The sequence below is a fragment of the Rhipicephalus microplus genome, chromosome X (assembly GCF_043290135.1).
Source record: "Rhipicephalus microplus isolate Deutch F79 chromosome X, USDA_Rmic, whole genome shotgun sequence".
In the NCBI taxonomy this organism is placed as follows: Eukaryota; Metazoa; Arthropoda; class Arachnida; order Ixodida; family Ixodidae; genus Rhipicephalus; species Rhipicephalus microplus.
The window spans coordinates 436,325,266-436,347,058 of record NC_134710.1 but is presented as its reverse complement, the minus strand read 5'-3'; the positions used below and the strand labels follow the sequence as shown (position 1 = coordinate 436,347,058).

Sequence of the window (21,793 nt, the reverse complement as noted above, 5' to 3'; positions counted from 1 at the left end):
CCTTTTGTTTTATTTTCTTCTCCTATTTGCAGCTCCTGTAAAGCTGATTCGCATACATCATTTCTGTAGCCATCTGCTGCTTCAGTTTCTTACATGTGAATCTTCAGCAAATGTGGACATTTGCTCTGGAACTTACAGCGCCAATCGAGAGCACAGAGTCCGCAGGTTGTCATTTGGCCAGATAGATTCCTTGGAGGCCCTATGTAACGTAAGCTGAGCATATTGCTTTCTCAATATGCTTTTTATAGAGAGCCTGCAAAAAAAAAGGGCAGGGGGATGAATGCCCAAAAGAATGTTGCCACTTTACAAATATTGAGGCATCACTCTCACCCCCAAAGACAGTACATTTGAAATTCAAGACGACAGAAATAAAGCGATTGGCAACCAATTTGTTCCTAACAGTGATGAACAACCAGTTGAAAAGCAAAATGCCACTTTCCAATAAAAAACAAATTTTTGACTCTTTCATTGTGAAAAATGTGTGGCACATGACAAAGACGTGTACTAGGAAAGACAGCGGATCGTCCCGTCGTATTTCTTATTGTCTTTTTTGTGTGCCATACATTTTCAGGATTTAACACCAACCAAGCCTCTCTTAGATCTTGTCATTTTAACTCTACAACAGGTTATCCTATAGTTCTGACACTGATATACAAACCAGCTGTGGTATATCGACATAAACTACAAGAAAATCGTTGCCATCTTTTCTGCCCGAGAGTGGTTTCCTCTGCCCTTCAGAATGGCACTTATCTTGTCCATTAAATATAAAATAAAGTTCGTCAAATTCAGGCCAGGAGCTCATAGAAAAAGAGACATGTAAGTCTGACTTGGGATGATGTTTCAAAAAGTGGGAAAACACTGTCTCATAAAGGCACCATCTCTCGATTATGTCAACAGGTATTTTGATTATCAAAACACTTCTTTCGCTCTTTCCTTCGCTGGTATCCTCTCTCAAAGCCGCATAGGCCTCTCGCCAAGCACCCCTCTGTGTGGTTTTCCGCCCATCCCGTTTTTTTAGGCCTCCTTGATTTATTTAACCCCCCCTTCACACACACACACACACACACACACACACACACACACACACACACACACACACACACACACACTGTTTTGTACCTCGTATTAAAGCAATGGCGTTGGAGAGCTCGTGTCACAGAAATTCCGCAATCGGCACCTTTCGGTGTGAGCGAAAACTCAAATAAAGAATGAATTTTCGGTCTCATTGAGAATCGAACAAGGGCCATTCGCGTGGCAAGCAGGTGTCCTACCACAGAGTCATGAAGTTCCTTGCAGCTGCTTCGGGAAGAAACACTGCATAATTGCCATGTAGTGGAAGGAGTCTCCTTAACGCACTTTGTTCGACAGGTGTCATGGTGAAAACGAGCCCATTCAGCGATTCGTAGGCACATTTGACAAGCCATCAAACTATGTCAAAAAAGGCCGGGATAGTGTAGCCATCGCCGGTAAAAACGCACAGGAACTTTCAAACAGCTCTAAAAATGGACAACTACGTCCATCTGGTGGAAAACATATCATGCCTTTCCAGAGGCAGTTGATCAAGCAAAAGGCAAACGCTAGATCATGTGCTGCCATCTGTAAGGCATTGTGAGACTTTATGCCCCTTCATCATCATCATCATCAGCCTGACTGCGTCCACTGCAGGACAAAAGCCTCTCCCATGTTCCGCCACTTAACCCGGTCCTGTGCTTGCTGCTGCCAATTTATACCTGTAAACTTCTTAATCTCATCTGCCCACATAACCTTCTGTCTCCCCCTAACCCGCTTCCCTTCTCTGGGAATCCAGTCAGTTACGCTTAATGACCAGCGGTTATCCTGTCTATGCGCTACATGCCCTGCCCATGTCCATTTCTTCTTCTTGATTTCAGCTATGATATCCTCAACCCTCGTTTGTTCCCTAATTCACTCTGCTCTCTTCTTGTCTCTTAAGGTTACACCTACCATTTTTCTTTCCATTGCTCGCTTGTTTATGCCCCTTCAAGGAAAAGCCATTTCAACAAACCACAACACTTGCATAGATTTAGCTTTTCATTTTCACAACACCAATAAAGAAGTGAAGTACTGCAGTTGCCATTTCACCGACCATAAGGCGATGCTTGGTTCGGTTGTTCGGAGCAGGTTTCCAGAAGAACAAGTCGAACAATTGCCAGATAATTAATGCAAGACGGATGACAGATTGTGACCATTTACGAATACAAGTGTCACGCCTATGCGCAGTTCATAAGACAGAACCTTGTGACTATATCAGTGTACAATATTTTCATAAAGTTGTTATAAAAGTGATGTTAAGTAGATCGAAAACCTGTACCTGTACTATAGATACGTCGCACTTGCGTGTGCGTGTCTGTGTATAACAAAACATATTAATGAGTATGGACTTAACAGTTGAAGGGCACACTGGGGTCCAGATTTCGCTGTCGCGTTCAACTCCTAAGGGGAGAAGCGGGTCAAAAATGCAAGTTTTTTTCAAAATTACGGATTTTTATTTTCGCCTGTTTGGTAAGATAAGTACCTCTACTGTTATGAAAAAAAAATACAGATCGAGACCTGAATGGAAATGCTTTAAAATTATATCTAAAGAGCACAAGGTGCCTGTTAAACCCAGGCAGCACGCCGCCGTTGGACCAATCTTGGACCAACATCGGCTAACATCGGCACCGACGTCGGGCCGACGTCGGAAGTGCAACTTCTTCCAATGTCGGGCCGACATTCAAGCCAATGATGGGCCGACGTTTTGCCGATGTTTTAGCCAGTATTCAACCAACATTGGGCCGACGAAGCCCCATCGTATTGCCGACAAAGCTGCCAATGTTCGGCCAACATTGGGCCATATTTCAGCCAATCACATGCCATTTTTACGCCGATGTTTGCTGCACGACGAATATTGGCTACGGATGTACGACCGACATTGGACCAATCCAGGGCCACATTGCAGCCAATCAAATGCCGTTATTACACCGATGTTTCCTGCACGACGAATAATGGCTACTGATTGGCTTGCCATTATGTAACGATTATTAGTAGGGAATTTTTCTTACCGGAAGATTTAAACAATATGCCTCGATGACCCGCTCTTGTAGCTTTGCAGCCCTGTATACTTGGGGCAACAGAAAATTGAATGCTGAGAACTGAAAGCAGTTACTCGATCTATTTCATCTTTTATACCTCATTCCCTTTGCTAACACTAGAAGTGTAGTTTATTTTTTTACCAATTTATCTTTTGCAATAGCGAGTGCTTTATTTGGTACTGGTATTTGGTACAGCAGATCGAAAAAAGTCGTTAGGAAGTAAATGTTGAAAGCGTATGTCCCCCACTTGCAATCCCCACATATTTCCCCCACATGGTAATCGAGAATATTTATTGTTTAGAGCTTTTTTTTTGTAACTAAAACATGGTGATGGTGCTTCCGAAGCAGCATAAGCTAGCCGAACAGTGCACCACCGACAGTCTGCAGACTATTTATTCTTTGTTTTTTTTATTTATTTGGTACAACAAAAAATGTATACATTGAAAAATATATATACACAACTAAAAAAGGCCCGCTCTACTGCAGGTCAGGTTGCGTTGGGGGCACAGTGACAGTGGTGCTGTCAAGGCCCTGGCTGCTGTGGCTGGGCAGGAAGCCAGCTGCCGTGAGCAGCCGATAATCTGCACTCTGACAGTGGGGATCATCGGGCTGCTCCACAACAAATGCTTCTCTGAAGCGCCGCTTCCTGCCCCCACAGCGATCACCAGACCCTGGCAGCCACCTCTTAATAAAGTTGAGGGCCTCCGCCTGGTCGCACCCTGCTTTTTGGCAGATGACATCTGCATACAAGAACAGAAATACCATAGTACACATGAAGCACTGCAGTGCAGAGAATATACAAGGGTACACACACATAAAACAATGAACAAGTCTAACCTGTCACTAATCTACAGAGCCTCAGGTTCACAAAGGCCCTTTTCCCTTTTCTGCCATGAAGGCTGTACAGCACTTGCACATCATGTGCCAATACAGCCTTCATGGCATTCACACCAATTTCTCGGAGGACACGTCCCCCAATCTGCAGGAGGTGCTTGCGCTGTAAAAAAATGCAAGAAGCATAGATGAGGTAAACGCAACAGCACATCGAAATGTTTTCATGATAAAAATCTGCAAGAAGAGGACACTGAAAACAACAACTTGAATTTTTGGGCATCACAACATTTCATTGTTTTTTTACGCTAACTTCAACTCACCTGACCTAAAATGGTTTCCACATCAGCCCTGTCACACTCAGTGTCAGAACCTTTCAGAGTCCTTCTCTGATATGCAGTTTCGCTGTTCTGAAGTCAAATACAACACTGTTATAACCCTTAATAAATATTGATTCTAGCTATGAAATAGTATAATTACTTTGTACAGTGCTCAAATTCCAATACACGTTTCTTCGAGGTTGCAATGTCTTTGCCTGAATGTTGACCAGGAGTAGCTTCTACAGGTGAAAAACGATAAAATATGTGGAATTCAAAAAGAAGCTTGGACATGTTTTTAATCAATGCATTGTAAGTAGAGCACAACAAGATAAATGAACATGATCAAGGCGTACTAAGTGGCAACCTTAGAGCGACCGAATCTTGGTCATAGATGAAACTGATAGAAAAATAAAGGTCGCACTAGATGGTCGCACCATTTGCTGTTTATATTTTTCTGTGATAGCCAACAAAGAGGCATGTCGCTATAGAAATCTCATCACAATAAACAAAGGTGCATTTTTCTTCACACTGCGAAATTGGGTGCATGTTAGATTTTTAAAAAAGTAAGAAATCGGCTAACACAAGGCAGGGTGAACTGTAGGTCAAAGTAGAGAGAGCCGCAGCGAACACGAAATAGGGTGATAAATGAACAAAATTACTGAATGTCTGTTTTAAGCAGGCTATTGCTAGTCACTGCCCATCAAACACATGATGCCGCCTACATCGTCTGCTAGCTTAGGACAGTTCACTCGGACTTCACAGACTATAGTAAATACAGTCGAATCTCATTAATTCCAACACACTTAATTCGAACTGACGCTGTGGTCCTATCAAAGCTATACCGCGCTCAGAAAATGCTCTCAGCACCCCGCCCAATCCTGCGGTGGCACTTCAGACACCTCATCGCTGTGCTTGAAGAAGAAAATGAAGAAAAGGAAAGAAAAGACTGCGGTGGAATGTTTGCCAAATGCCAATCTGCGACATTCCTGTGCCCCGCTTCGGCTTTTTCGTCCCTGCCACATAGAGACCCTTCTCCTCTTAACACTGCGCATGAAGAGAAAGAGGGAAAAAAAGCTGTCGCAGAGAGTTCGCTCTCTCATGCCGATCTGCAACACGCCGGGGTCACGCTTCCCTGTTTTTCGTTCCTGCTATGTAGAGACTCTTCTCCTTTCAACACCGATCTTGAAGAGAGAAAAAAAAAAGCTGCCGCGGAGTGTTTCTCTCTCGAATGCCGATCTGCTTTTCTCCAGGTGGAGACGCTCCTCCATTCTCATCATGTGCTGGCCACGCTCCGGCTGCAGCGCAGATGGTAACAGTGGAAACACAGTTGCCTTCGAAGAGTGTCAGCACTGGACATTGCCGTGCGCAACTTCTTTTGCCAGGAGAATACTGAAGCCGAAGTACAAATGCTTTGCAAACTGCACGCAAAACTTGTTGACTCGTTGCAAGGCCAACGTGTACAGACACGTATTGACTACTTTAATTAATGACGGATGTCCTGTAATTTGTTAATAAAACTTCTCCATGCACATGCATCACTACATGGTGAGCCCTCCGCTCGTTTACCGTATTTACTCTATTCTATCGCGCCCTCGATTGTAACGCGCGCCCGGTTTTAGACAAAAAAAAAAAAAACTAAGACATCGGTTGCAACGCGCTCCCTTTTTTCTCGTTGGCCCGCTTGATCGCACCACTCGCGAAAACGACTCTTTTTGAGAGCGTCTTTCGTTTAAATATGAAGTACGGGGGAAGCTTATGCCTATCTGACGTGCAACAGAGCATTGCTGTCACTCTAGTTTTACCGTGGCCCGATGTCTGTACACAAACTTGCTTCGCCCCCTTCTCCTAGACGGTTGTGGTGCCAGGCATGTCGAAGTAAAGAGGCGTGTTATCGGCATTCCCGATTTGCCCAAGCAGGTAGCCGTTGTTGCGCCGCAAGTTTAGGAGGAACCTCTGAAGACTCTGAAGCTTTTCTTCGTACTCCTCCGGCAACTTCTGGCATATGCCCGTTCGCCTTCGGAGGGAAAAGCCTTTTCTCTTCATAAAGTTCGTTAGCCAGCACCTGCTCACTTTAAAATGGCTCTGCATTAGCCCTTTTTCTAAGGCTAACTGCATAGCCTGCACTTGGAGCAGTTCTGTCGTCACGGGCCGCTGTGCCGCTCACTGCTTAATCTCATACTCGCCGAGCAGCTCTTCAATTTGTGGAAACCGACCCTGCTGTGGTCCACTGAAGCCTTTGCGTGAGTCTTTGCTGTCGACAATATTCTGCTTTTGTTTCCGCCAGTCCCGCACGCACGTTTCGGGAACTCCGAATGACCGCGATGCGGCCCGATTTCTGTCCGTTCCGGCACACGCGACGACTTTTCTTTTAGAAGCAGCATTGTAGTGCACTCGTCGAGTTTTTGGAGTCGGCCCTACCATGCCGTCGATGCTAATGTACTACAAGATGACGAACTCCTCAGCACACGTATGAAGTGCCGCGCATGGGAAACACATAGGCAGAAATGACCGACGCGCCATGCCGACGCACGTACGGGGCGGCCATTTTGTAAGTGGCGATGGCAATAGAATGACCACATTCATTTTTTTTTCGTACTCGATTCTAATGCACATGCGATTTATGAACTCTCTTAACCTGAAAAAAGGTGCGTGTTAGATTCAAGTAATTACGGTAACTTTCATTATTTTGAACTTCTTTTAATTTGAACAAATTTTCTGGCCTCTTTGAGTACGAATTATTCATATTCGACTGTAGTACAGTGGCTCATGAGATAACCTGACAAGTTTGTTTCCCGAAACACAGTATCTTAAAGCAGTACTAAATTTCTGCATGTTACATAGGCATATTAAAAATCAAGAAATATACACCAAAGCCGCAGCCACAGCTTTACTCTGCACAGCTGCCTCTGCTGCCTCCACTTCTCCAATTGTACCAGCAGGCAGCCGGGGAAGGTCAGAGGGGCGCTGTGCTGGCTGGGCGTGCTGAGGCACGGACAAGAGCCGTACCTTGTGCTTCAGCTGTCGCACCTCCTGCAGAACCTCTCTTTGTTGCTGCCGGATGCCAAGTTCGATCCGCAGGATCGTAGCAATAGAGCTGAAACATACAAGAGTACATACCATATTTACTCACACAATTTGCATCCTCACATAATTTGCTCACCAGTATAATTAGCCAGCCTGCTTTACTACAAGAAACTTTTTGCTCGCATACTTTGCCCTCCCCAACCAGCCTGAGCCACCTTGCCAGCACACACACAGACACATTTGACTTCATGATGCTCTGGTCAGGCACATCTCTTGTCGAGCAGGCGAGTGCAGTCTTACACAAAATGGACTGAGTGCAAGGTCCCTTCTTCCATGAACTTTTATGCTTTCCCTAGAATATCGAACTTGAAAACTGAAACCTGTTTATGTGCAGTCCGAAATGCCTAAAGGTCTGCCTCCTATCTTCCCACCTCTTCCTCGGCAAGAATGTATTCCCGAGACACAGCACAGATGTTGAACCCGTGCAAGGACCTGTCACATCAAATAGATGAGGCAGGTTTTCGCACTCATTTTTTTTTCGGTTTTGCCATCTGGCCATTGCGTTTTTACCGTTCCTTGTGATAGGCTACAATAATTATATACGAGGCAGATTGCTGTTATAAAGCTTACCGAAGAAAACTGAAACCGTGCTACCGCTAAGCACATCAGCGTGGAGTTCTTCGACATGCAATATTCAGTATGGAAGCCAGCAGAAGAGTGCGTTGAATAAGACTTAGCATAGAAGCTTGGGTGTGTTGGTTAGATATCGGAGGGAACACAACGCAATAGAAGACTGAGACAAGGAATGGACACACACACACATGAAGGGCGACACACACAGCACTGTGTTTGCATCGCGCTTCCTTGTCTGCATCTTACTTTACGTTGGGTTCCCGACAATTATTGGAGAGTACTTATGTTCTCTGGTATAACCCTGTCGTGGGAACTGGTTTTTGTGCGCACTGTTCGGAAGAACTTCAAGAAAATGGGGGCATTTGAACAGGCTTAGCAAACAAATGACAATCCGCTTTGAGACAGCTGTGACAGCGCCTGCAACATATATTACCAGTTGAGCTTTTAGGCCAGCGATTCCTACTAGCTTCGCACATGACCGGATTGACAAAAAAAGTACACATAATACGCGAGTATATACCGCATTTGACTCTGTAGCTTTGATGAACCAGGCAGATACACAAATTTATCCAAAACTCCATTGATTCTGTTGCAAAATTATTCAACAAACAAATTGCGATGTTATACATGTTACTATACGATTGTGGCACTTTACCATTGCAGCTTTCCAGGAGGCACACATAGTGCAGCGTTAGTTCACCACTCGCAGTTAATTGTATGCAGTAGGTTGCTCACAGCAACTGACTGCATGCAATGGTGAACATCTTGCATGCTTGCACCGCTGTTTCAGCATGCTGGCTGCTTCCCATACGGCTATCAATTGATGTTCACAAAATTGGGAAGATGAAGAAAGACTACACAGTGCCCTCTGGCCACCCTATACTCCAAACCTCCAGCCAACAAACAAACAAAAGAAACAGAAGTATGCAAATGAATATTATTCCTAATGCAGCTGGAATGGAGTGTAGTTTTCACCAATTCTGTGTGTTAAGTCAATATGGAGTGAGTTAACTCTATAAAGTAGCTTTTCTCATAACAGTGTTCACTCTATTGTAACACAAGGAGTGACTTCATAACATCTTGAAGAAAAAATAGAATCTTCAGTATTTGATAGAAATGTGAGGCTCTACCTTAAAACAACAATAATCTGGAAAAAGAACTCATTACATTCGAAAAAAAAAGTAGCACAGTTGATCCCCTTTACAAGAGACGCTGATGTAACAGACAAACGGGGATAAAAGGCACCAGTGTGCAGGCTGACATTTGGCCCATCATGCATCAGGCACTGCGTAGATGTGCCTGTGCAGCCGGGAGCCCTGCAGTCAAGCATGCTGAGCAAGACTGTTGACCACTGTACAATGACACATTGCCACAAAGTTTCAAAACTTCATTTCACAGACTTCTGCAAAAGCTTCTTACACTCTTGCATAATTTTTGCACAAGCTTCTCTCATTCTTGCGTGATTTTCGTCAGAACATATAAGTGTTGGTTTTATATGTCCCCAAAAACTTGCACAATACAAATAGCATACATTAAAGTCTATCACTTAATACGTGCATAGTGTAACAATGAAAGGAAACTCGCGCATGGTTTGCTCCGAGCCTTCCCCGTGCGGTGCCTCCTTGAGCCTTGGAGAGCACTGTACAGCTAGAGCAAAGTAGCATCAATCCAGTGTTAATGGCAGGTTAACAAGACAACAAAACTAACCCCCATATTCATAAACACTCCCCGACTCGACTTTCACCCTTCACTTGACAGAGTTGAGCACTGTGCCGCTGCTCGTTTGAAAGCGACGCTGCGCTACTCGAGAATCACAGCGGATTATTGCTGACAAGCAGCAATTTTCTCTGCTTAGAGACGGCGCTCCCATCAGCAATCATAAGTGAAGGTGAAGCGTTGAGTGGAGGGACGTTCTAGAATACGGGGGTAAGATTGGTTGCAAGAACACTACAATAGACACACTTAATTTTTACACTTCATCTATATTGTACAGCTACACACATTCTGCATATTTATAATGCAACATTTACATACAGGCTTATAAAGTAAACAATGTAGGCTGCTCAAATAACACCTACATAAAAAAATTACCCAAAAGTGGCCATGCGCAAAGTACTTTTATTTGAAACTCACAAAACTTTTGCGGTGATGGAGAATAAATAAGACAGGTTACGCTTGGAGGCACATGAGACCTTCGCAGCTTTCATAAAGTACGAAAAACAATATGGTATGTGTGTGTGTATGTATGCATGAAGCTTCAGCCTTTACATACGGTTTCTTGAAAGAATCGACTATGAATTTTATGGCACCTGTGTCCTTCAGCGCAATTGAAAGCCTGCTGATCAGTGTGTGCAATTGTGGAATAGTTACATGGAAAATGGCGTGAAACACATAAATCAAATTTTTCTAGCTAGAAAATATGCAGCTGTGTATATACAACACATGCTGCAAACAGTGGGAGGTGACCACAAGAGTGATTTGAGTGTAAGCGGCAGTATTCCGCATTCATGCACCCCGCCATTTTCAACTGTTGCCCAAAAGCAGCACCACTTCAGCGTGCTACTTTTTTTTTACATCATAAACAGCACGAAATACAGCGAGGATGAAAACAACATATGCAATTAAATTTTGAGCACTATTTATGGTGCGCATGATTGATTGATTGATATGTGGGGTTTAACGTCCCAAAACCACTATATGATTATGATAGACGCCGTAGTGGAGAGCTCCGGAAATTTAGACCACCTGGGGTTCTTTAACATGCATCTAAATCTGAGCACACGGGCCTACAACATTCCCGCCTCCATCGGAAATGCAGCCGCCGCAGCCGGGATTCGAACCCGCGCCCTGCGGGTCAGCAGCCGAGTACCTTAGCCACTAGACCACCGCGGCGAGGATGGAACGCATGAAAAAAAAAAGGCCTTTGTACAACGACGAATTCATAATTTGCCTTCACGGACCTTCTGTTAGGCTGCACCACATACAGATTTTTTGTGGCTTTCAAAAGAGATTTGAAAAAAAAAATAATAACCGTGTTTACTCTCGTCATGAGCGCACTCACTAAGTCACCCTCATTTCAGTCGCCAAAATTTTGAATTTTTTTTCTTCCACATATTAAACACACACCTTATGTTCATCCGCTGAAGTCCCACGGGCTCCCCCCCCCCCTTGCCGCCTTCGCTCGCTGCCACGTGCCATTTTATTTTTGTTTTTATTTGTTCACGGAACGTCCCCTGTCTGTTTTAATGATCCCTTGTAACATATGTGGCATTATCTTCTTCCCGAGGTGCCACAGGTGCTCTGCTATGTATATGCACCATTAAACTAGTATTTTTGATCAAAGGGTGCATTTCTGATCTTTACCTTGCAAGTACGTAAAAGTGGCATGCTTCTTGATCTACGATACACATGTGGCTTGTCTCACTTTGAAGGAAAAGTTAGCATACAATGGTGTGAATGCTTAGAATTTGAAATATTGAGGCAGCAGCATACCGGAGATGATCATATGGTAAAGAAACAAGTGCTGCCTTATTACTGGCAAGTTGTCACTTATATGTACAAATAAATTTTGCGAGCTAAAAAAAGTACAAAAGCACAGCGAGGCTATGATGTGGTTCAACCTGTGGATTCGCTTCATTTATCATGAAGCTTCCTTTGGTAAAACTGCTCAGATAAGAAAAAAAGTTTGCTGTCCAATACAGCAACTATACAAAGTGTGCACGTGCATCTCGCAGCGCCTTTTCGTCACTTCTGAAATGCGCCACCAACATGCCCGGGCACCAACCGAATCTATCGCCTACAACTGCCATGTTGTCTCCTCGTGCTTGCACCCGTTTAGTTTTGCCTCACGATGCAAGTTTGAGAAATTATGAGCTGCTAGTGAGGCAAGTTGATTTAGTAGTCCACGCAGAGGGAGCAGAGCTTAGGGTGTTTCTTCGCTGAAAGTTATAACCTGAAATTGAGAACGCACATTCCGATTTTCCTAAAAGTACCAGCGTATTTGGCTGGTGCAGATTAACAAAAGCTACTTAAAGAAACTTTGCAATATTTGCATCTTCAGGTGCAACTTCATTACGGGTAAGTGCCATAGCCAAGTATTTACCTGCAAACAGATATAGCTTACCAAGATACTGTACATACAAACTTGTCCGCAGTTAAAATCATGATGGCGAGGAAGGCGGTTAAAACCGTGATGGCGATCGCGGAGATTTGGCATTGCATTGAAACAAACTATAAAGAATGGGAAACAATATTAGTTCACTTTGAAGTATAGCCGATCGGTTCAAGTTGGGCGTCAGAATTTTTTTAATTAGTCAATTAATTCTATACACGGTCTCTATATTGTTCAGTGACTCCACTGTACATTAGCGTACAACAAAAGCAAAATACAAAGTGAAAAGTGTGTTAAAGCATACGCGAAAAATAAAGTGATGACTGGCATTACCGCGGCACACACCAAGCAAAGTCGCTATCTGCCTTGTATAATATTTTCCTCGACTATTTCCACAAATTGCAATCAAAGAGGCTCAAGCTCAACATCAGCACTGTTTAAAACACTTGGGGGGGGGGGGGGCATTGCTACTTTGGTGGCGTAGGCCGTGACAATATATTCATAATATTATATCTCTTGTAAACTTGCCTAACTCTGCACGGCTAGTTTTCGATGGGAGCAGCTGCGCTTCGCACATCCACTCTTAAAATTGCGGCTCGAGAGATTTTGAGCTTTCACTTGTTTTTGGGCCAGGCAATTTGTAGTGAAAGCAAGATAATAGGCCTTCATAGGTTGTGGCGGGCAGCCGGTGTACGCCGTGGCTGGTATGCGTGTCGCACATCTTGATTACCTGGTCTTGTATCGAGTGAACGAGCGAGGCCTTCCTAATCCAATGAGCTCGTTAGAGTAAGACAACAAAAAACCACAATGCTTCCATATCGTTCACAGCAACAGATGACGAGCCCCCAACAAACCGCACTGCAGCACGTGAGCTGCCGTAGGTACCCAGGGAGTTACCCGGGCATGGCGGGAGAGGGCGACAACGGCAGAAGTGACATCACAAGAACACTATGTATAATGAGGACATTTAAAGACTTTTTTCCCATTTTTAAACTTCATGCACTGTTCTGTCACAATTTATAGCTCAGAATAGTTGTATTTTGAAAAGGGCACTAATTCATAAGCCCAATGGTTCAAGGATGGGTGCATTTAGGGGGCCCATTCTACGTTTTACTTATGCCCTTCAAGAACTTGCTTACAGGGCCAAAGTCCTGTTTCAGAAAGAACACGCTAGTGCGTGGCCAGCAGTCCGTCAAGCATTAGTGCTGGTGAGATTTGGAAATGCAGCGCATGAGCATCCTCATCTGCTACTTCTCTGCTCATGCTCTCGGGGCTTACTTGCGAGACACGGTCCTTCGCACTTTTCATTTTCACACTGTAAATCAACTGATACCAACTCTGCCTTCCATTATTTAATAAACCAATATTTCATGGTCACGAGGACGAGCTTAAAATGTTTGCTACATCAGACCTGAACAGCATTTTGAGTCATTGAAACTTGCTAGTTGCAGCGAGCATTATGCGAAAAATATGATGTGCTTTACGGTGACAACTTGCAAAACACTGCAGCATCGATTAAAATCATGCATTTTTTGTGCTCACAGGAAATCCCTGAAGCAGGAGGCACTGGGCTAGATAAATTGCGGAGCTAAAATACGGATGCGCTTTCCAATGCTGTCATGCGTACAGGCGGAGAAATGGCAGACAAAACTGGGCGCACCCCGATTCTATGCGCATGCGTCCCATTCACAAGCCCCGCTGCCAGTTGGCACCACATGGCTCACTGTCCATGAGCTCGCTTGTTTCCTGTAACAGTGGACCATGCGGTACACCTATTTAAAAACGAGGATAGAATGTATATAATGCAGCGTCTGATAAAGCCATAACGATGTGTTGCTAATGAAATCTGGAACTCTAGTTAGTACCCTTATTGTTAACCAGCCGACCAACTAGCAAAAAGATTTGCGACTGAAATGATGGCATCTACACCTGCCCTTAAAGGGACACTGAACAAAGTTTTTGCCGCCGAGATTTTCAGCCAAAGCAAAAGATTGGGCCATGAAATTCATAGACAATAATAATTTCAAGCAGAAACCACGAAAACATACTGAATTTAATGAGCCTTTTACAAAATGCCGCGTCTAGCTCTTAGACACGGCGTTTTCTAAAAGGTCGCGACATTTATTTTTCAAGTTTTTTTTTGTTATTCAAGACAAATCTACGGTGCACTGTTCACAGAAAAGAAAATTGCCTCGGTAAGATTTCTTTGCGAGCAGCTTACTAATTTTAAGGCAGGCGCGTTCATTCGTGAACTGAAGGATGCGAGTGATCGATCTTGCCTGCTAGTGGCTAGGCGACAAAGGCTTTACCTCATGTCCTGGTGTAGCTAAGTCACGCAAATGGAGCAGAAAATGTGCATTATCATTTATTTCACCTAAATATCACACGTATGTGACTTATTGCCGGTGACAGGTGATCAGGATGAAGTCGACAAGTTGCAAATCTGAACAAGAATTCACTCGAATGAAAAACCAACCTATACTCACGTGCACGGTGAAGTCGAACACGTCGTCCGTCAATGTTGTCTCTGATGCCCGAAGGAAAAGAGAAGAGGACAAGCGACGGGGTCGTCTCTTTCTATAAAGTCGGCGTAACTGCCAGAACAGCCAACACAAAAGGCATCGGATTGACATTCCTCCATCTGGGCATCAGTCGCTCCACGCGGGCATGCAGCTGCTACTGGTTCTACTACTATCCTCTTCCCCGTGCCTCTTCCCGACATTGCAGTGTTGCTGCCATACACGCGAACCTTTTTAAATTAAAGCACGCAATCATGTATTATCGTGCGCCATACTAAACTTAAAAACAGTGCGCCGGTACATGAGATCACGAAGCGCGGTCCACGCCATCACAAGAGCAATTAGAGAAATGAAACAAAGAAAACAAAAATGTATAAAATATTTTGTCTCAATACGATCCGCAATCCAGTTTCCTTCAGCGGCTTTTGGCTCTGTATGAACGGCCAAGCCAGTGCCAAGCCAAGCTTGCGTCCCTGATCAGCTGTTTGTTTCCATCGAGAATTCAACAGTGAACTGGCAATTTGTTTAGATGATATTGCTAAAGGGCTTGAAATTGAATATTTCTCTACATACTACTGCTGTACTTTTCCTCTCTGTTTCCTGATCACAGTGATGAGATTGAGAAGGTTACAATTTAGAAAATAGCAAGTACAGCTCAAGCATTGCTAGTATCGCTGTTTCGGTAATAAAATGTTACAAAGATTTTGCCCCGCGACCTGCTTGCCGTGTTCGAGCACCCAGTAGAAATTTACGGTGCCGCGTTTGAAAGAGTTGAATAAAATTGCAATATTACGAAAGAAACGCTCTGAAGCAACATCGCATTTTATCAGGCCTACACCTCCCTCACCTAGACGAGTAAAACTCGTCGATATTATCTTGCAAAGCTGTGTATAATATTTAAAACACATTCTTTAGCCCACGATGAATTGTTCTCTCGTGTGGCTTCTCCATTTGGTACTGTCATGTTAACTTACAAAGGCAACTTTCCATAGTTAGTCTCTTTAGATGTTGCAAAAGCTTGACACGTGGTGTGTATGCCATACTGATAATTCTCCTCGTAACCTGGGTCCGCCTCTTTAAACAGCGTCGCATTTTATTGTTCGCAATTGTGTTTGTTTTATACTGTAAGCGAGCTGTGTGATTTCATCAATATTCTCGAGTGTTCCCTGACTATACAAACACGTGCGTCTTATTTGGTGCGGTGCACGTTTGTATGTAGCAAAAAATGTCATTTCGTCAGCGTGTGTCTGCATACACTTGCATGCCCTGCAGTACGTGTACATAATTAATGCAGTAAGGACTGCAATGCATAGCCTTGCATGGGACATATATTCCATACACCCTCAGAGAAATGTTGTTTGTTATGAGCCTACTGTTTATCATTACATTTTTTTTTCGTTAAAGTTTCATCTCCATATAAAGCAGCTGTATACAGGCACGAGCTTCAGCAGCTTCCTCGTTGTTCCATTTTAAATAAAAACACCAAGCCTACCCAAATCAATTATCTGTTTGCTATCATTACTGTTATGTGTTCTACGATGTACACAAGGACAGTAGTATACAAAAAATAGGGAGGGAATTGAATGCCCTGCCTGCATGGCTGCGCCGTTTCACAAGATCAGGCGCTGCACTGTGAAGCTTCCTACCGGCCTGCAGAAATTCAAGGGAGCGTACAATAGCGTGGTTCAAGAGGACTTGTGGGGAATACTAGACACACAGGGTGTAAAAGATGGAGTCACTAATCGTTTAAAGGAAATCTATAAAACTAACAAGGTAGTTAAAAAGTGAGAAAAACAGGTAATTAAGCCCACAGTGGTGAAACGTGGACTTAGGCAGGCGTGCCCACTGTCACCCTTCTTATTCATGATGTACCTACAAGGATTAGAGGCCAAATTAGAGGCAAGGGGACTTGGCTTCAACCTCTCTTTAGTCAAACAAGGAAAACTCATTGATCAGGCACTACCAGCATTAATCTACGCAGATGATATAGTGCTAATGGCCGACAACAAGGAAGATTTGCAGAGGTTGATGGACATCTGCGGTAATGAGGGAGATAGATTAGATTTTAGATTTAGTTAGGAAAAATCAGTAGTCATGATTTTTAATGATAACAAAGGTAGTGAGCTTAGAATACAGGAAGTCACGCTAGAGATAACAGATAAATACAAATAACTGGGCGTATGGATAAGCAATGGGACCGAGTACCTGAGGGAACACGAAATATGCATGACGACTAAAGATAACAGGAATGCAGCAGTGATGAAAAATAGGGCACTGCGGAATTACAATTGGTATAATGTTGTGAGAGGAATATGGAAAGGGGTCACGGTTCCTGGGCTGACGTTCGGCAACGCGGTCTTGTGCATGAGGTCAGAAGTTCAAGCAAGATTAGAAATTAGGCAACGTGAAATATGTAGGCTTGCTTTAGGAGCTCATGGGAATACACCAAACCAGAGAGTACAAGGTGATATGGGATGAACATCATTTGATGGCAGGGAAGCTAGCAGCAAGATAAAATTTGAGAAGCGATTGAGAGAAATGGGGGAGGAGCGTTGGGCTATGAAGGTTTTCAGCTGCTTGTACATGAAGAATGTCAATACAAAATGGAGGAAGCGAACCAGGAAATTGACTGGTAAATACTTAGAAAACAGCAGGTGGCCAAACCAGAAAGAACTACCGGTTAAAAAGGAACTGCAGGAAACGGAGACTGACATGTGGAGAATCGGCATGATTAAGAAGTCCGCACTAGAGATCTATCGAACTTTTAAGCAGGAAATTGCCAAAGAAAGAATCTATGATAATACTCAGGGTAGTTCTCTACTGTTTGAGGCCAGGACGGGAGTATTGCGAACCAAGACATATCGGGCCAAATATGAAGAGGTAGACACAATATGCAGTGCGTGCGAAGAGAAAGAAAAAACTGCCGAACACTTGACAATGCTCTGTAAAGGGCTTCACCTTATAGTTCAAGATGATGGCGCAGAGTTTTTCAAAGCACTGGTGTTTAGGGACAGGGAGGGCAAAATAGACTTTAAGCGGGTAGACTTAACTAGAAGGAGGTTATCTGATTGGTGGCTAAAGTCAAGGCACGATTGAAAATTAAACCCTTCACTGCAAAGTACCCGTCCAACTTTACTATTTAAAGGGGAAAAAAATCTAGTGGTTAGTTCACTAAGCATTACGGCTAAGTGACGTTAGCCGCCACCCGATCTAAAGGGTACGGCCACATCCATCCATCTATCCAGCCAAGAATATGCTCTCTGGCTTGTTGCTACAGGCCTAGTCAGGTAGATTTTCTGGCCTCACCGTTGAATTGTTTGCTCGGGTTGTGGCTCGCAAACATTGCGGTTTTGGGCTTCGTATCATCTTGTTCCGTCATCATGTCCTCCAAGTGGAGGACATGTCGCAGTGTGAGGAGGGAGTACGACAAGGTGCTGATAGAATGAGCTATCAGTCTTACCAGGCAGGCGGTTGAGAGCGCACCGAGGCAGCTGACGCACACCAGCACTATACGCTTGCTGTATAATACAGGCTAGGGAATTATAGAAACACAGAGCAGAAATCAACTCTTGTGCCTCTCTCATGCACTCACAAGGCGGAACCTGCTTCGAACACTGAGGACCGAGCTAAGCAACACCATGCGTGACGATAAATCATGGTCTCCTATTGCAATAATGATTAAGGCACGCATGCAACTTAAACCATTGTCACGCAAGATGAATTCACAACAACATCGAAGTGAACCCAAGGCACGTGCTGATTATTATCTACGGTACTAACGCTAAATTCATGCAGACGTTTAGTTGGCGCTGCAGTATGCCTAGTTGAAGGAATGGCCACAGCTACTGCTGTGATGGAGAACGGGCTCATTATCATCTTCATGTAGATTAAAACGGCTTACCCCAAAATGGCTGGGAGTGTCACGCTATCCTTAGAAGTGGCACATGCAGTTGCATATTTTACGATTACAGAAATGGCGTACCGATTTCCAAAGCACCTATCAATACTTCCGTCAAGGCGTAGCACCAAACACTTTATCGCACATTTCCGGAAACATTCCTTTTTCTCCCAATCTGGTGGCTAGGCATGACTACGCCCAAGAATAAGCATGTTATTATGTATGTCGGAGGTATCTTCATCTGATCCCTGAAAAATTATTTCCCTAAACCCATGGAAAAAAAAGAAAATGGAATTCGCACCTGTCATCACATTGCACCCCATCACAGGAATGGGATCAGATTGGCCTGGCGCTCAATACTCCCTTACGCTTAATCAGAGCTCGGTCTGGCACCAGCTCCAGACAAAACCATTTATATTCTCCTGTCTGGCACATCTGTTTTATTCTGCTCTCTCTCAACCAGAGTGCACCATGTACCTGTGGTTCACCCCTGGTGGATCTTTTTCACTGTTTGTGAATTGCACACAAAGCCCTTACTGCTAGATCCCATTCCCAATTCTTCACTATTCTCACGGGAGGCCACTCTTTGGGCAGCTTACATCACGACATGTGCGTGTCATGATGTCAGTGCCATCTTTTTCAGAGTCGGCGCCGTCCTTTCTTTCTGTTTTGCTCCTTCCCTATCCTGTGTTTCTGGTGTTGCGCTGCAAACAAGTGAAGATGTTAAAGAACACCAGATGTTCAAAATTTTCTTCTCATTAATATATCGTGGTTTTGGGAATTAATACCCCAGATATATTGAAATAAGATGCTTGAAAAGGGAAGGATGATATTGGAAACTGGCAAAAAAGGGATGACAGACTTCTTAAGCTATTCTGCCATTGAGATTTTCAGCTGTTCACGCAATTCTCACACGTGGCTTTGATGCAGCTATGCACATATCACACAAGCATGCTGACTGTACAGTTAGTATAACTGCAACCTTCATGTACCCAGCCTTCATGTACCCTCTATGACATTTCAGAACATCTGAGTCAGTGTTAGCGTCAAGTTATGTTCTTCATGCTGGGGAACCAGTGTGATGAGTTACCATTTGTACAGAATGAATCCCTGTCTACCTGGAACAAGCTGCAAGATATATAACTAAACGGCCCTTTTCAGGGCCAGTCAATCTCTGTCCGGCTTGGATGCACCAACTGATTCCCTTTATCATCAACCCTCAATAAAACTAGCAAATGTTTGTACATGTGCAAGCAGTGTCATTCAATATCTTAGGAAATGCTTGTGAAGCGATTTCAAGGAGAATCGTTTTTCTGATCTCATAGTGAGGCATTAAGAACACCTTAGTCACACCAAGTGCCATTATTCAATGAGAGGAACAAGAGAAATATTTCACTGGGAACTATGAAGTGAACAAAAAAACAAATGTTTTCAGATACTGCGAGATCCTTTCATAAAAAAGCTCAGAAGTTGCTATGTGTGGCCACATTTAATCTGTGCAAGTATCGTGTGGTTACAAAATTCTGTACCAAACATAGGTTCAGCTTTCTGGAATAGACCGCGCTGCACAAGTTAGCTCAGTGCATGCACTTCTGTACCCTGCCAGAGAATATTTTTACCACCAGTATGTTGTAACGTGAAGTGAAATGGTGATTGCATACTAGGGCGCGTCCTGCAGGACCCCAATAAAGTTGTTTCACTTGATCGGTTGGTGTGCTGTAAGCAGAGCATTTCCAAGAAAAATCGTATAGTTTGGAGGAGAACTTAAGCAAGAAAACGTGTAGATAAAACACTGGATTCACTGGCATTATCCTCACCAAGTATAACATTGTTTTTCTGGTGAAGCTTTGTGTCTGAACAGCGAGCAGGATAAGCTGGTAAAAACATGCAAAATGGGAAGTCTAGCACAGCAATCTGTGCAGTACTACTCATTTCATGGAGCATTAATTTCACAGGCTTTGCTCATTGTTAGCGTTAAGCCTATATTATGTCCACTGCAGGGTGGAAGCCCAATCAATGTTCCCTGTCCTGTATGAGCCAATTTCATATTATGGCTGATTATTTCTCGATCTCATTGGAACTAATCACCTGCCACTCTCTGCTACATTTCATGTGTCCTATTATAAATTATTTGACATTACTGACCTCTCATCCATCTTTTTTTCTCATTCCCAACTAATGCATTCATTTTTGATAAACTCTGCTTTCTTCCCATGTCTTAATATTATGCTAGCCTTTTTTTCATTTTTCTGAAACATTATCTTTGCTCAGAAGCTAGAAGTTATCAGAAAGAACATAACGACATTCTACCTCCTGAGCATATGGCATCATCAATACAAAAATGTAATAAAAGTGAGAAAACATCCTATCTATATAAGAGGCCCTAAAATACTGCAGGAGGCAACAAATAAACTGGTATTTGTATAAAGGCAGTGACAAAAACTTTGACTACTGTCACTTATTCAGATTCTTGGGACATCTTTTTTAGTACATCATAACACATAATTACACATTTACACAATTTACACAGAGGAATAGCCACCACGTGCATTGAGGCCACCCTTCAGAAGTCATGTGAGCACAAGGATGAGGTAAGCCTTAAAAACCAGATTAAAAGACTAAAGGATGCTGGATATCCCAACAGCACCATCACACCCGTGTGCTAAACGCTCCTGCAGAAAGTCAAGTTAAACAAAACAGGACCAAAATAAAAACAGAACGACCAAAGATCTTTGCATGCTATACCGTACGTACATAAGGTGTTTCACAATATAAAGAAAATAGCAAGCCGATATGATTTTATCTTGTTATTTGCCATCCCTTGCAAGTTTTCAAAAGTGTGTGTACTAAAAAGCAACAGGAATAGCCATTATTTCACCCTTCATCACGAGAATAGGTATACTGAATGCCAATATAATGTTGTGTATGAGATACTATTGACACGTGGAAACGTAAACATAAGACAAACTGGGCAATGCCCCAATGTTTGAGCAAGACAGCATGCTTAAAATGTTAAGAATGGCTATGGTAGTCGCATGGCCATACACTGTAAAAAATGTAAGTGCAGTTCTATGTTTCATAAAACACTGTTTTTGAAAAAAGCAAGAACAAGAAATGAAAGAGAGACTGTGAAAGCATTTTCTTGTCAGGAAGGCCATGGATCAGTGCATCAGTATACCTTCACTCATCCATTCGGAGAGAGAGTATTCTTTTCTCAGTTAAGATTATATTATCATGGTCTCACATGTGTCGTTGTGCATGAGAACTGTTCTTGTACTCTGTAAAAAAGTGGGCGTAGTACCTTCAATAAAATTTAGTTAGCAGTCAGCGCTCTTTCCTGTCCTTTTTGTCTCTTCCTGAACTTCTCT

General features: G+C 43.3%; 1 protein-coding gene across 1 annotated transcript; it reads right to left on the bottom strand.

Annotated features, from left to right (window-relative positions):
• Positions 1-3,480: 3,480 nt before the first annotated feature.
• On the bottom strand, positions 3,481-7,360 carry LOC142775493 (uncharacterized). Its single transcript, XM_075876933.1, has 3 exons — positions 7,247-7,360; positions 3,927-4,086; positions 3,481-3,829 (listed from the first exon to the last, which is right to left on the bottom strand). The coding sequence occupies exons 1-3, from the start codon at positions 7,358-7,360 to the stop codon at positions 3,567-3,569; spliced, it is 537 nt and encodes a 178-aa protein (XP_075733048.1). The 3' UTR covers positions 3,481-3,566.
• Between the last annotated feature and the right edge of the window lie 14,433 nt (positions 7,361-21,793).